The 14,448-nt window shown below is 61.2% G+C and overlaps 3 protein-coding genes across 3 annotated transcripts in view; 2 read left to right on the top strand and 1 right to left on the bottom strand.

Annotated features, from left to right (window-relative positions):
* Positions 1-885: 885 nt before the first annotated feature.
* On the top strand, positions 886-3,295 carry LOC117641447 (fatty acyl-CoA reductase 1-like). Its single transcript, XM_034378777.1, has 8 exons — positions 886-1,141; positions 1,219-1,613; positions 1,680-1,789; positions 1,911-2,115; positions 2,253-2,495; positions 2,633-2,807; positions 2,890-2,987; positions 3,101-3,295. Exons 1-8 carry the CDS (start codon positions 935-937, stop codon positions 3,195-3,197), a joined length of 1,530 nt encoding a protein of 509 aa, XP_034234668.1. The 5' UTR covers positions 886-934; the 3' UTR covers positions 3,198-3,295.
* Positions 3,296-3,742: 447 nt separating this feature from the next.
* LOC117641448 (tachykinins) overlaps positions 3,743-14,448 on the bottom strand; it is a 32,177-nt gene continuing 21,471 nt past the window's right edge. Inside the window, exons 3-5 of the mRNA XM_034378778.1 lie at positions 5,322-5,979; positions 5,003-5,243; positions 3,743-4,473 (exon numbers count right to left, since the gene is read on the bottom strand). Coding sequence (XP_034234669.1) covers positions 4,433-4,473; positions 5,003-5,243; positions 5,322-5,978 — 939 coding nt within the window. The 5' untranslated portion in view covers position 5,979 and the 3' untranslated portion in view covers positions 3,743-4,432. The remainder of the gene's footprint in view (positions 4,474-5,002; positions 5,244-5,321; positions 5,980-14,448) is intronic.
* LOC117641168 (putative protein FAM47C) lies at positions 12,213-13,220 on the top strand. The gene has a single exon (XM_034378306.1). The coding sequence runs from the start codon at positions 12,213-12,215 to the stop codon at positions 13,218-13,220; it is 1,008 nt and encodes a 335-aa protein (XP_034234197.1).

Below are 14,448 nucleotides of genomic sequence, written 5' to 3'. Positions count from 1 at the left end.
GCCAGTGGCCCTAGCCCCTCTAGCCTGCCGACAGCGGAAGCCCCCCCCACCAGGGATTTCATTTCCCCGTTTATGCTGTATCAGCTTTCCTATCGCACAGGTCTAGCGCAAAGAAATCGCAGCGCGCACACCGGTCCGAAATTGAAAAGACGCCTCTGGTTCGGGATGAGCGCCGAGTTTGCCAAAGTTTTCTCCAAAGGATGTTGCGGAATCGTTACCTAAGTTAGCGAGTACGCGGCACGCGGCCGGGGCTCCCCTCCACTGCGCAGCGCGGCAGCGCGGCCCAGAGGGAAGTACCGCGCAACCCCTGCGCACGGGGTATGCGCTCCGCGGCCGGCTTGTCGATACCCCCCGCGTCGGCCGGCGCGGAGTAGCGCCCCGGCAGTCACCCTCCCTCCAGCCGCTAGAGGGCGCCGGCACTCGGTGCGATGCGAAGAGTGCGAAGCGCTGGCTGAGGTTCGCACGGCGGTCTCCCTCCACTGCCCCGCCTGCCCGCTGCTCGCTACACCGGAAGGGGGAGACATTGCACCTGGGGCCGCACGTGTGCCCATTTCTGCAATACGCAGTCATGTCCGATGACGGTGATACTACAACTAATATTTGTGGGCCATGTGCGTCCGTGTGCCGAGTTACATTCGAGCAGACGAGCCCTCGCGGCTTGCGGCGCCTCGCGGTGACAGCTAGCTCGTGACGCGGGGTGACGTACCGCGGTGACGTCGGTGACGTGGCAGCCTACTTCGGCGCGCCGGGTGCATTGTATGCAGAGCGGAGCAGAGCAGAGGCGCGGCGCGGCGGCGCGGCCGCTTCCCACGCCGATCGGCTAATTGAATGGGGTGCTCCTCGATGCGTTGTGGGCTGGCTGCCCGGCCTGCCCGGCCGTCAAACACGGGCCTGGCCTGCAGTCTCGTGTGGAACCGCGCCGCGCGACGCCGACATGGCGGCCTCCGAGGACATGGGCAGCATCAAGGGGGAGTTGGCCGGCAAGCACGTGCTCGTGACCGGCGGCTCCGGCTTCATGGGCAAGGTGCTGCTGGAGAAGCTGCTGCGCTCGTGCCCGGACGTGGGCTGCATCCACGTGCTGCTGCGGCCCAAGAAGGGCGTCGCGGCGCAGGACAGGATCCAGACCATCATCAACACCCCGGTACGCGGTGCGGTGCCCAGGCGGTGCCGCGTTGCTGCACCGGGACGTCCCTCTCAGTGGAGTGCTTGTGTGCGTAGCTGTTCGAGCCGCTGCTGAAGAAGCAGCCCGAGGCCGCCGGCAAGCTGCACGCCGTGGTGGGGGACTGCTCCCAGCTGCGGCTCGGCCTCAGCGACGTCGACGAGGCCATGCTGGTGGACAAGGTGTCGTACGTGTTCCACGCCGCGGCCACCGTGCGCTTCGACGACCCGCTCAAGGAGGCGCTGCTCCTCAACACCAGGGGCACCCGGGAGGTCGTCGACCTGTGCAGGCGGATGAAGAGGCTCGAGGTGCTGCAGTACGTCTCCACGACGTACTGCTTCACCAACGAGGCCGTGCTCAAGGAGCAGCACTACCCCACGGAGCTGGACTGGCGCACCATGGTCCGGCTGGCCGAGACCGAGGACAAGTACACCCTGGACTGCCTGACGCACAAGTAAGTTTGTTTTGGCGCGAGGCGGCGGCACCGACTCCTCGACCGACCCTTGCTGTCGTGCTGCAGGATCCTGGGCTTCCAGCCGAACACGTACACCTTCTCCAAGGCCCTGGCCGAGAACGTCATCAACGACGCGCGCCACGACGTCCCCGTCATGATCTTCCGGCCGGCCGTGGGTAAGCACACTGCGCACACTGCGCACACTGCGCACACTGCGCACACTGCGCACACTGCGCACACTGCGGGCGCGCTAAACGCCTTGGTGGAGGACGGGCGTGAAGCAGCATTCGGCTTTAGTCATCAGCAGCTGCAAGGAGCCCTTCCCCGGGTGGCTGGACAACCTGTACGGACCCTTCGGCATCTGGGCGGGCGCGATGAAGGGCGTGCTGAGGTTCTCGTACGGCAACCCCAACGTGGCGCTGTCCTTCTCACCCGTGGACTGGGCCATCAGGGGCATGATCGTGTGTGCCGTGGCCAAGGCCAAGAAAATCAGCGTTCTGAAGTAAGTGCTCACTCAACGAAACGTAGCAATCATGATCCAAGCGGAACGAATCTGTCACTGGGTCCAGAATCAACTCATTTTCTGTCAGCGAGGCGCAGGCTCCGCGAGAAAGGCCTAATGTAGTCCGTCGTTTGCAGGCGTCAGGATGAGGATTCAGTAGACGTGGTCAACATGGAGGGCTCGCGCTACGAGAGGAAGACTTACAAGGACCAGGAGAGACAGTTGGCCGACCTGGTGACCTACGCCGTGAACCCGGTCCGGTACCCCAGCTACCACATCGGCACGTCCTACGCCTACTACTGGTTGGGCACGGTGCTGAGCGAACTGCCCTACGGCCTGGTCATTGACACGCTGCTCAGGCTGACCGGTCAGAAACCCAGGTATGTAACGAGCCGGCCCGAGAGCCCCGGGCCGCGGGTCGCGGGTCGCGACCGAGCGGCCGAGCGGCAGTGGAGGGGAAGGCGAGGGTTCAAAGGCCCCGACCAATAATACAATGGCCACGTGCCTGTTCCTTCAGAATGATCGCCATGTACCGGAAAATCTTCCACGCCAACGCCGCCCTGGCCTACTTCATGCACAACGAGTTCCCCATCGAGACCAAGAAGTGCGACGTCCTGCACGGCTTCATCGACCCGACGGAGCGCCCCGACTTCGGCATCGTCCTGGAGGACAAGCTGTCCTGCTTCGATTACGTGAGTCCTGTTTCAAAAAACGCAAACAGGCGCGAAAGAAAACTCCAAAAAAAAAAATTCACGTGTGATTTTTCTTTTATAGGATGCAGAAGAGTTCCCCATACTAGTGATCCAAGGAGCGTTCAAGTACGTCTTCAAGGAGGAGGCTCCGAAAGCACAAAGGGTCAGCCTTTTGAGAAAGTAGGTGGCAGAGAAATTTATTCATTACGTTCTTTAGGCTGTTCCATGCCGTGGGTGGTCTGGCGTGGAATGGCCTTCTTGCCAAACTACTGAAGAATTATTTTTTTTCACAGATTGTATATCCTGGAGATGTCCTTCTACGTGATGTGGGCAGTTGTTCTGTACTTCACGTTCGGCCGGTATTATATAGGGAGGTTGTTCGCCTCCTGATACGTAATCACTAAAGCTCACTAAGACTAGTAAATGTATATACGCCATTTGATGTATTTTTTTGTAAAAGAGTATTATTAAATTTTTGCAAAGTAATATACTGTTGAAGTTTGCCGTTGCCCTGGCCGAAGGCAGCTCTATCCCATCGCTGTGACACGGGGTATAGCTGTCCGCTGTCCACCAGAGGGCACCACCAGTGCGTCCACCTCGGCGGCGCGGTATAAATGTTTCGTTGATGCTTTACGTGTTTTAACGCTGCCTGGCGCTGAAAACAGAGCGACATTCTCGCCACGTTCGTATCGCACTTGCCTGTCAGCGCCGTAACCCACGGCCAGGTTGAAAGAGGGGACTATGGAAATCGATGCCAGCGAAAACAACGAGTGAGCCTTGCCCCTCGCGTGTATCAGGGATACGGACGAGAAAAACACCACACTCAACTGACATTTGATTTAATTAAATTGAGATGGAGCTAATGTTGCATTTCATTGATTCCATGTCATCGCGCGACATGGCATTCTCTTTGTTGAAAATTAACGACAGAACAGTAAATAAAAGATAGGTTTATTATTCTGAGATTTCATAAATTACATAAATACATATGCCTGCAACACAATGTGGTGCATGGAAATTAATAAATTCGACGTGGAAAACGTTAGTTTTATTTTTATTCACAATAATAACATTTACTAGTTGCCGGAAATGTGTTTATTAATGGAGGATCGTCTACACTAGTCCGCATATCTCCTCCGTCAAGTGCAACAACTTTCTCATAACGTCGAGCTACTTAAAGACCTGTATTTTACTCTATCTGCTGTCTTCCTTGTAATTCATATAAATTAAATAGTATGTGCCTTATTTGAGTAACCTAAAAAAATCAACGACAGCAAAAATCGCATCGAGGTAACAACAACTTAACAGCGAGACGTGGAAGAAATTCACTGTCACTGTTACTTGCTCATCCTTTTAGCTGCTCAGCGCAATGTGAAACGAGACGGGGTTTTGTTTGCGCTCGTAGACCCAATCGGGAAGGTAAACACCGCCCAAGAATAGGCAAATCAAAAGTACTGTACATCTACTCCTAACAGCGAGAGCGGGCGGTTCGATACAGCGCGCATAATAACCACGACCGAAACGAAAACAAGAACCAAAGACGGAAGTGAAAACCAAAATAAAATGTCAGATGATTTCTTCGTTTTGCTCCTCTGCGAGCGGCGGGCGGCGGGGCGGGGTGGCCCTCACTGCGCCAGGTCCCGCTGCTCGTCCGTCTGGAGGAAACCTGCAACAGGAGGGCGGCGATGAGTCGGCAGCAGGAGCAAACAGCCCTCGAGCTGCAGCGAGGTGGGGTGGGGCACAGTGGGCCAGAAGACCGGCGGAGGCGGCCCAAACTCCAAAAACGCGTTTTGAGCTCCAGAGTCGCTACAGGCCTCGCATCAAACGTGTGACCCCACCAAAGGATTGCTCTCCGAACGAGGAATCCATTGATGGGGTCACACGTTCGATTCGAGTCCTGTTTGACAATGGAGCTCAAAACGCGTCTAGAGTTTTGGCCGCCTCCACCGGTCTTCTGGCCCACTGTGCGGGGCGGGGCCGGGCGGGGCCGGGCGGGGCGGCAGGCCGGGTATTTACTCTCGATGGCATTAAAATGAGTTACCGCCCCGGGCTGCCGAGGCCTCCGGATTTGCCCAGCTGCTGCAGCTGTGCCGGCCGCCGCCCACGCCTTGCCCCGGGCGCCACGAGCGCGCCCAGCGCGCCCAGCCAGCCTCCGCGCCCGGCGTGCCGATCAAGGCCTCAAGGCCGCGACTTACTCGGCGCCGGGACGAAGACGCTCTTCTTGCCCCGCAGCCCGATGAAGCCGGAGAAGGGCGCCTTCTTGGAGTTCCGCAGCTGCCAGGTTGAGGGCAGGTAGCGCTTGCTCCGGTAGGTGACGACGCCGTCGCGCGTCGCCTCCGGGGAACGCAGGAAGCTGATGACGCCGTCCTCGTCGAGGCTGTCGTACGCGCCGTAGCCGTCCCCGGGGTTGCGCTTGCCCCTCATGCCGAAGAAGGCCTGCGAGGAGGAGTCAAGGTGAGCTTTAGGGTGCATGGACGGACATTGACGCAAGTTGTGAGAGAGATGCACACTCACCTGGGCGTTCTCGCGACGCCCCCGCATGCCGACGAACGCCGCCTGCCGCGCCCTCTTGGCCAGGTAGGCCTCCACGTCGTCCATGCCGCCCTTCTTGCCGCGCATGCCGCTGAAGCCGAGCTGGTTCTTGGCGCGCTTGTCCAGGTCGTCCAGGACGAACTCGTCCGAGGACGCCTTCTTGCCGCGCATGCCGCTGAAGCCCAGCGTGTTCCTGGTGCGCTTGTCGAACAGCGCGGCGCCGTCCGCGTCCACGTCGTAGTCGTCCTTCTTGCCGCGCATGCCGCTGAAGCCGAGCTGGTTCCTGGCGCGCTTGTCCGTGAACACGGCCTCGTCGTAGTCGTCCTTCTTCCCCCGCATGCCGCTGAAGCCCAGCTGGTTCCTGGCGCGCTTGTCCATGGCCAGGGCGTCGTCGGCGTCCTCGTCACTCTTCTTGCCGCGCATGCCGCTGAAGCCCAGCGAGTTGCCGCCGCGCTTGTCGAAGCCGTCGTCCAGCAGGTCGTCCTTCTTGCCGCGCATGCCGTTGAAGCCCATCGGCGCCCGCTTGTCCTCCTCGAGCGTGTCCAGCCCCAGGGCCCCCAGGGCGGTCGCGTCGGTGGCGTCCGCCAACACGGCCACGGCCAGCACGGCCAGCAGCGTCAGCGGCGTCAGCGGCCACATCCTGGAACAACACGTGGGGGCCGTGAAAACAAGGACAGGCCGGCTGCGCACGCTGCGCACCGGGACTCGCTGTCAAGAAGAGCAGCCACACACTGTCGCTGCACCGGCCCACACGAGTCTGGGGGTGCATTCCTCGCTCGCCTGGCTTGTTTGCCGGCGGCCAGGCACCCTCCCCCTCCCCTCCCCTCCAGGAGAATCAACAATAAGTCTGGAATGCGGGCTGATTAGCGAGGCCGGCGGGCACGGCGCGGCGCGGTCGTGTCGCGGGGAGGACGAGAGTTGAAGGACTCGCGCGCGGGAAATTTGGAAACGGAAAATAAAGAACGGCGGCGAGGAGAATCGGGGAGAACAGCGATCGGGCGGACGTTAATTAGCGCCGGAAACAGGAAAGTGGGGAGAGGAGTTCGCCAGGATGGCGATAAATAGCCATCGAGTCGACGCCACGCCACGCGCCGCGGAGGCTGGGGCGCGAGCCAAACTTTTTCAAATACGCTGCCCGGCCGGCAGGGTGAAGTGGGGCGGGCAGGGGCGGAGCGCGAGGGGGCGGGAGACGCCCGGAGCGTATGCAGCACTGGTGGCACAACACACGCGTGCGCGCGCGCTGCCTGCCCTCCAGGCGCTCCAGGCGCTCCAGGCTCTCCAGCAGGTGCTCCAAGCAACAAGCAATGGCCCGGGCGAGGCTGGCCGGCCGGGCACACAGGGCGCAGCGGCCCGGCCAACCGGCGGGGCCTTCATGCTCTCGCACTTTCACACGGGCAAAGAGTCCCCGCAGAGAGGGCAGACGACAGAACCCAGGGCTGCCTCGCCGTCCGCCTGCTCGTCTGTCTGTCTGTCTGTCTGTCTGTCTGTCTGTCCGCCTGGCTGCCTGCCCTCCCCGCCTGCACAGCGCGCAGGCAGGCGGCGTGACGTATGCTCCCCTTGCGGTGCACTGGGCTCTACCCAAATGCCCAGCAATCCGTCGGCGAGGCGGCCGGGCGCTGGTCGGCGCTGGGCGAGGTGGATGGGGTGGGGGTAGATTCGCGACGGCCCGCACTCGCATGTCGCCTTAAGCTTTCCCCGGTGGCCTGGCGGGTCTGGCGCCGTGCGTGCTGGAGCCCAACACCCCCGGCGGTGTGGTGGCGGCGGCGGCGGCGGCGGGCACCGCGTTGACGGGCGCAGCAACCCTCGCAAATAAAGCAAATGGGGGATTGGCAGAGGTCACGTCCGAGCGGCGTGGCGCGGCGCGGCGAGCCAGGCGGTCCAGGCCCTTTGTTTCCCGTCATGAAAAATAACGCGCGCCTAATGAAGCGAGGCGGAATGAATCGAAACGAAATGAAGTCAACGAAGGGGAGCCGCCATGCACGGCGACGATGGCCTCCCCGCGGCCTCCTCCTTCTCCTCCTCCGCGGCGTCGCGAACGCCTCGCCGCGTGTTTCTGTTGTCGTTTGCTAAAACTCGTCGCCTGGCGGGGCTCGGCGCTCCGCGCTTCGCGTCATCGGCGGCCCTGAATTATTCATCCCCTCCCGTCCCGGGCCGTCCAGGCCGGCATCGGCGCTTTGGCGGCGCGCTCTGTCTGCGTCTGTCTCCTTCGCACCTGCGGCGCTGCGCGGGTGGTCGGGGTGGTCCGCACGGGTGCGAGGGAGACGGAGCGACGACAGCGCGGCGGCTCGGCATCGCTCGGCATCGCTCGGCATCGCTCGGCATCCAGCGTGCAGCCCCAGTGAGATTAAGAGTGACACGGGGCGAGCGGCGAGCAGCCAGCGCCGCGGAATCCCCTTATCAGTGGAGATGCGCGGGGCGGCGGGGCGGCGGGGTAGCTCCATTCATTACAGAGAATACCGAGCTTTTTCTAGAGAGAGAGAGAGAGAGAGAGAGAGAGAGAGAGAGAGAGAGAGAGAGAGAGAGAGAGAGAGAGAGAGCTCAGACGGTGCCGCTTTCACCGTGAGGCTCCTTCAGCCCTTCACACCGCGAGGACTGTGAGCCAGCCTGGCCGCCTGCACCGCCCAGGTGTGGGCTTGCCGGCGCACCCCGAAAAAAAAACGATTTGTTCAACCAAAAATTATAGGTGTACAATGACCCTCGTTCTTTTAACCAATAGTGAATATGAATTGAAGCTGGTGCGTTTGAGGCTAAGAAATTCTTTCTGTAACTTCAAGGAAATATTTCCGTAACAAATTCAAAGAAATTCCCCTTGAGTGAAACGCTTCTGGGTGTGCCGCGGACCTCCGGCTGCGCTTTCCCAAAGATCACAAACATCTCGGCAACGCGGCGTCGTCGGGCGGGGAATGCGGGGAAAATGCCTCCGCAGATTCCCCGCCGAACCGGAACCTTTTGGATTTGCGGCGTTGGTATGCGTGCACCGCGGCAGTGAGTGTGTGCGAGTGTGTGTGCTGATCCCGTCACGTCCTGCGCGCTCCGCGCGGCTCCGCGTGGCTGTCCCTGGAAAGCGAGTCGCCCTAGGTGGGGATGAAGACGCTTTGCACGCTTTGCGGGTCGCAAACCTGGCAAAACACCACGCCAACGCCCTGCCGCGCCCTGCCGCCACACTGCCACGCCCCGTACAAAGGGCGAGCTTAAGCCCCGCGCGGCGATTCCCGAAAGCAACCACGTGACGTCACACAGCATGCCATTCAAGTGTGCGTGTGTGCGTGCATTTTTGCCTGCGCCTGCTGATGACACGCGGGGCGGCACGCCTGGGCCTAGGCCCGGGCCCAGGTACAAAGGACTGGGCCGGCGCCGGCATACAAATGTAGCCCCGTCAATGCACGCGGCAAAACGGGGCGGCCCGGCGCCGAGCGTTGGCTGAACTGCGGATGCTGCCCGGCCCGGCCCTGCATGGCTGCCAGGGCACCGGCACTGCCCTGACGGGGCACCAGAGCGGAGGGCGGCTGTCACCGGTGAAGTCCGGGCAATTTTTTCAAATTCTTATTTTGTTTTACTTTTCAGTTTTCTACCTTCTAGTTTTCCTAGCATTCTCTTTGCGTTGGGGGGGGGGGCAAAAAACGGCACCACAACGGCCACAAAGGCGGGCAGGCAGGCAGCCAGCGAGTCAGCCGGTCCAGCGGGTCGCGTCGTCTTGGCGGCCGTGACTGCCGTGGCCGAGGCCCGACCCCGGCCGTGACCGCCGAGTTGCAAGTTTAAGTGAATCTCTTCAAATCCGCGGTACTAATTAGCGGCGCGTTCCCGTGGCAGTCCTGCCCTGCCGTCTAGTCCGGCCTGATGACGGCGAGGGCGGGGGCGGGGGGGGGGGGGGGGGACGGCGAGGGGTCGGGGGCGAGGGACGCGACACGTCCCCAGTTTGTTCTAATCACGCCCCGCCTAATGTCAATACGGCCGCCACAGCCCGGCTGGGCACGCCACGGCAAGGGCACTGCGCCGGAACTATCGCCCTCCCCACCCTCAACCGCTACTCGGAAAAATAACACCTGTGGCGCGGCGTCGCTCTTTTCCTCCATTGTCCAATCCATTCGGGCGCGCGGTGCGCCCGGCCCGACCCGGCCAGCGCCAGCGAATTCCCCCCCCTCCCCCCGCGAGAAGCATGAGTGTTATTTACCTGGGTGCTCGGCGTCGCGGCGTGCTTGCCTCATCGCTTCATGCGCGACGCGGCGGCGCGGCGACGCGGGGTGGGAGTCCCCGGGAGTCCCGCGGGGCGGATGTGTGCGGGGATGGCCGGGGGGGGGGGGGGTGAAGCTCATCCTCCGGGAGACTGAGGGGGCGGACAACAAGCCGCCACCCACTTACAGCAGCCACGTAGGAATACACGGCCAAGTCAGAAAAGTTCGAATAATTGACGCTATTTCAGGAAACAATTAGGCGAGTTATAAGGAAAGTTACTATGCTCGAGATCGCGCTTTCTAAGATTCTGTTTTTCCGTGCTCCCAGCCGAAGGCCCAAACGGGTGTTCCAACGAGCACGAGGACGATCCGCTGGCGACCGGAAAGTGTTCCGGATGTCCACGTGCCGGAGCCGCGCAGAGCTTCCCCCTCCCCCCCCCCCCCCCCCCTCTCTCTCTCTCTCTCTCTCTCTCTCTCTCTCTCGCTGCGCTGGAGCGCTGAAACGGCCTGGATTCTCCAGCAGCTTTATTCAGCACCACCGCTTGCCGCTTTAAAAGCGAGGAAAAATGATCCCCTCGGCCCCGATGCAGGCTGCAGCACGCCACGCCGTCGACCGATCCGGCCGATCCAAAGCCCCGGGCCGGGCGGGCCGGACTGGCCGGAGCACCGCAGCGCCTCGCCACTTCATAAAGGCCTTTATCGCTCACTCAGGTGTACCGGGCAAACGCCGCAAACGCGGGGCGTAAAGGCCGTGGGACGCACGAAAGGCGCACCTACCAGGCGAAAGGCCTGGAAAGGCCGGACGCACCGTTTCATGGGCCGGGCTAATGGAACCAGCTCTGTCTCTGCAGTGCGAGAGAGACAGAGCGACGGAGTGACCCGCACGGAGTGGGCTGCAGGGTGCGACGAGCCGGGGCCCTGTGCTGTGGCCGGGCCCGGGCCTGGTCTGCCAGCTCTGCGAGCTCTGCGAGGCGAGCGCGCTTTTGTAATAAGGGGCGATCACTATCTGCCCTAATGCAGCAAGTTCGGGCGGGGCGGGCCTGGCGAGGCCGAGGCCAGGGGCGGCACGGCGCGGCACGGCATGCGGGCGGGAAAGGTTCACGACTTTGAAGCTTCTTCCTGATTCACGGCGCCCCCAAGTCGCCCCCGAGTCAATTTTCGGGCAGGCCGGCCGAGGCCCGCCCCGCCGGCCGGTCCAGGAATCGTAAAGTCTCCGCCCGTCGATCGCGCTTTGTTTTATACCCACCCCCGCGCGGCACTCGCGGCACCCTCGTTCAGCTAAAATCCCGCCCCGTCCACTTTTGAGGATTTTTTGTGTTTTTTCTACCGGGGGCGAGGTTAAAGCCTCTTCCCGTGGTGTCCTGAGGGACTTTGATTCCTCCGGGTCTCCGGGCATCCGGGTCCGGCCTCCTCAATAATGACAGGGCTCATTAGCGAAAACACGGCAGTGCTTCTCCCGTCTGGATCAAACTTACGGTCGGATCTCGGCTCTTTTTAGGCACGAAGTAGCCTTATAGTATACCCAGGACTCAGCCGGCTCGAGATTTGATTTGTGTGGCCCTTTATGCATTTCGGAAGTTTCTATACGATTTTAATAGATTTGCAGACTAGTAGAACTTTGAACGCTGATCTGATGTTGAAATCTGGTCAAAAATTGGTGGCCAATTTGAGAAATTTGCTGTCAAATCGCCGTTTCCATGGCAAACTCGACTCGTCAAAGGAAAAAAAGGCACTGGGGGCCACCCGGGCGGACCAATGCGGAGCTTCTTTGGGTCTGTACAGCTTACTCCAAAAGCTGAAAAGCAACGTTCGAAATGAAATTTCTTTGACTGCAGTAGACAAGATGCAACAATAGAATTGGTGCCGGTTCGAACGCAGTTTTTCGGGTAGAACTATCCAATAATACTTCTTGATTGGAGTGTTTTTGGACATGCGCAGTGTTGTTGTTGTGATTCAGTTAGCACTAGGACCACTTCGCTCCACCTCGCGACTTGCAGTGCTCATGTTCCTCGAACAAGACTCACCCGCGTTTCGAACCATCCCTCCCGAGTTATGAAGTTTGTCAAACCAACCGTCGTGGTGTTGATACGTTGTAAGGGAGAACTATTACACAGAATTGAAGAAAACATGACTAGAGAACCATAGCCTTTTGAAACAAGCCAAACAATTCAACGTCCACAACAATGGAGGGGCAGTTTTAATGCGCGACTGCTGGCGCTTTCAGCTTCGCGATTTTCGCAAGGGCGCAGACGCCGAGAAAATAGTTGCCAACCCGAGAAAATTAATTTACTGACTTCTTTCTGCTAAGAACATTTTAATCATGATGGACTTCAAAGATGTTCCATTGTCAGAACACTGCGGAATACATTAGCATTGGAATTTTTTGAATTTACCAGCATTTTGATTTCTTTTTATTGTCAAGTTTAAATTTCGACGGATGGCACATCGACCACATTGGTACCACTGCCATTGGTAGTCCCCTGAGCCACAACTTCACAACACCACTTCTTTTCTTTCTCCACACTCTTACACAATAATCAAATTGACTTCGTGACTCCTAGGATTTCTTGAAATCGTATTTTTTGTTTTGTTTTTGTTTTCGTTTTCGGCAGACGCTGCATGTAAAAGGCTTGAGCAAGCTAGCAAGCTAGGCGATTTGCATCCGGCCGCTCGTTGCCCGTTTCCCCCTTAATGCTTGTAAATGGCATTCGGCTGTTTCGGCGCTCCGACGGGTCCGGCTAACGCTCGGCTTGTATCGCCTCGGGCCGCGCCCCCTCGTGCCCCTCGTGCCGCCTCGTGCCCCCTCGTGCCACCTCGTGCCACCTCGTGCCACCTCGTGCCACCTCGTGCCCCCTCGTGCCACCTCGTGCCACCTCGTGCCACCTCGTGCCACCTCGTGCCACCTCGTGCCACCTCGTGCCACCTCGTGCCACCTCGTGCCCCCTCGTGCCACCTCGTGCCACCTCGTGCCACCTCGTGCCACCTCGTGCCACCTCGTGCCACCTCGTGCCACCTCGTGCCACCTCGTGCCACCTCGTGCCACCTCGTGCCACCTCGTGCCACCTCGTGCCCCTCGTGCCCCTCGTGCCGCCTCGTGCCACCTCGTGCCACCTCGTGCCACCTCGTGCCACCTCGTGCCACCTCGTGCCACCTCGTGCCACCTCGTGCCACCTCGTGCCCCCTCGTGCCCCTCGTGCCCCCTCGTGCCACCTCGTGCCACCTCGTGCCACCTCGTGCCCCTCGTGCCACCTCGTGCCACCTCGTGCCACCTCGTGCCACCTCGTGCCACCTCGTGCCACCTCGTGCCACCTCGTGCCACCTCGTGCCCCCTCGTGCCGCCTCGTGCCACCTCGTGCCACCTCGTGCCACCTCGTGCCACCTCGTGCCACCTCGTGCCACCTCGTGCCACCTCGTGCCACCTCGTGCCCCCTCGTGCCACCTCGTGCCCCCTCGTGCCACCTCGTGCCACCTCGTGCCACCTCGTGCCCCCTCGTGCCACCTCGTGCCACCTCGTGCCCCCTCGTGCCACCTCGTGCCCCCTCGTGCCACCTCGTGCCGCCTCGTGCCACCTCGTGCCGCCTCGTGCCACCTCGTGCCCCTCGCGGACGACTGGACTACTCGACAAAAAGGAAGCGGTCTCGTCGCGGTCGTTCGCCTCGCCACGCGCCGCGAACGACAAGCAAGTGATTGGTTCCACTGTGCACAGTAAATGTCTTACGGTGAAAGGCTGCACCGCAACAAAATATGGTGGAGATTTTCTCCATAATACCAACGAAATTCGTCAAAATCTCTATAAGTTACAGTGAATTCTCAATGGTATGTTACGAAGTCAGCTGCACCACCATAATATGGAACATTTTCACCATAATATGGAGAATCTTCACTGCAGAACATTTAGAGTGTGGTCTCCTACGTGTGCACCGGAGAGTCCGAGAGCTGATTCGGAACGTGGCGCCTGCATTGCGGGCGTGCCCGGGTATCTCTGGCACTGTAAGAGCTTGCTTGCTGGGTCACGCGGCAAGACGCCGTGCTTCGTCCACTCCGCACACGCCGGGGCGGCGGCGGCGGCGGGTCTCCGAGGGACCGTGACTCCACATCAGCCCGGAGTGGTGACGGTGGTGACGCAGGGCGCACTTGTCCCAGCTACCGCCAACTACAGTGCCCCAGCTCGGAGTCCAGCTCCCCTCCCGGCCCTCTAGGTGCGGGCGCACTGCTGGCGCACTGCAAGGCAACAGGTGCCTGTGCCCTTGGGCTGCCTGCTCCGTCCGCCCCGCCCCGCCCCCGCCCCGCCCCGCCCCGCCCCGCCCCGCCCCGCCCCGCCCCGCCCCGCCCCGCCCCCTCAGGGCCGCGCCTCGCAACCCTTTCTCTCCGCTGCGACGCTGCATGCCGGTCTTGGGTGTGCGTCGGCCCGCCGCGGTCGGTAAAGCCGCGCAGTAACACGCGTCGTGCGAATACCGCGGATGCCTGGTGCGCCCGCGTGCCTCTGCGGATAACGACTTGGTACTGCGGGTAGCGCGGCCGGGCCGCCACTTTGATGGACGTGCCATCCTTCCGGCACTGCGCACCATCCTGCCCGCGGCCCGCGAGGGGAGGCGAGGCAGCCGATTCGGAGCTGGCACGCGCCTTGCCCGCGGGCACGATGCCGTGCGGCGAGGACGAAAAGACGAAGCGCTGTGACGTCTTTGATCGCGACCGCCGCGGGCCTGCAGCAGCAGGCTGACACTGCATCGGTTTGTCGTCTGACTGCCCGTGAGGCTGCGAACGACAACAAGGCAGCAGAGGGGCGGCGCGTGGGCGGGCGGCATGCCGCCTTGACAGCTGCCGCGTGTGTTTTCCACGTGTTGACGGCGTCCTCGTCCTCCGGGGAGCCCTGGCAGGAGTCGTGGCAGGCCAAGGCGCCAAGGCAGGCCCCATCTGGCGCCGTCCAGTCGGACTGC

This window comes from Thrips palmi, unplaced genomic scaffold, assembly GCF_012932325.1.
Source record: "Thrips palmi isolate BJ-2018 unplaced genomic scaffold, TpBJ-2018v1 HiC_scaffold_15, whole genome shotgun sequence".
NCBI classification, from domain to species: Eukaryota; Metazoa; Arthropoda; class Insecta; order Thysanoptera; family Thripidae; genus Thrips; species Thrips palmi.
This window is presented reverse-complemented; position numbering and strand designations above follow the sequence as displayed.

Bases quoted from the DNA above. Each gene is read 5' to 3' on its own strand.
- LOC117641447 (XM_034378777.1), top strand. From the start codon at position 935: ATGGCGGCCTCCGAGGACATGGGCAGCATCAAGGGGGAGTTGGCCGGC. The intron at 1,790-1,910 runs GTAAGCACACTG...ATTCGGCTTTAG, and splicing joins GATCTTCCGGCCGGCCGTGG to TCATCAGCAGCTGCAAGGAG. The intron at 2,988-3,100 runs GTAGGTGGCAGA...TTTTTTTCACAG, and splicing joins AGGGTCAGCCTTTTGAGAAA to ATTGTATATCCTGGAGATGT.
- LOC117641168 (XM_034378306.1), top strand. From the start codon at position 12,213: ATGGCATTCGGCTGTTTCGGCGCTCCGACGGGTCCGGCTAACGCTCGG.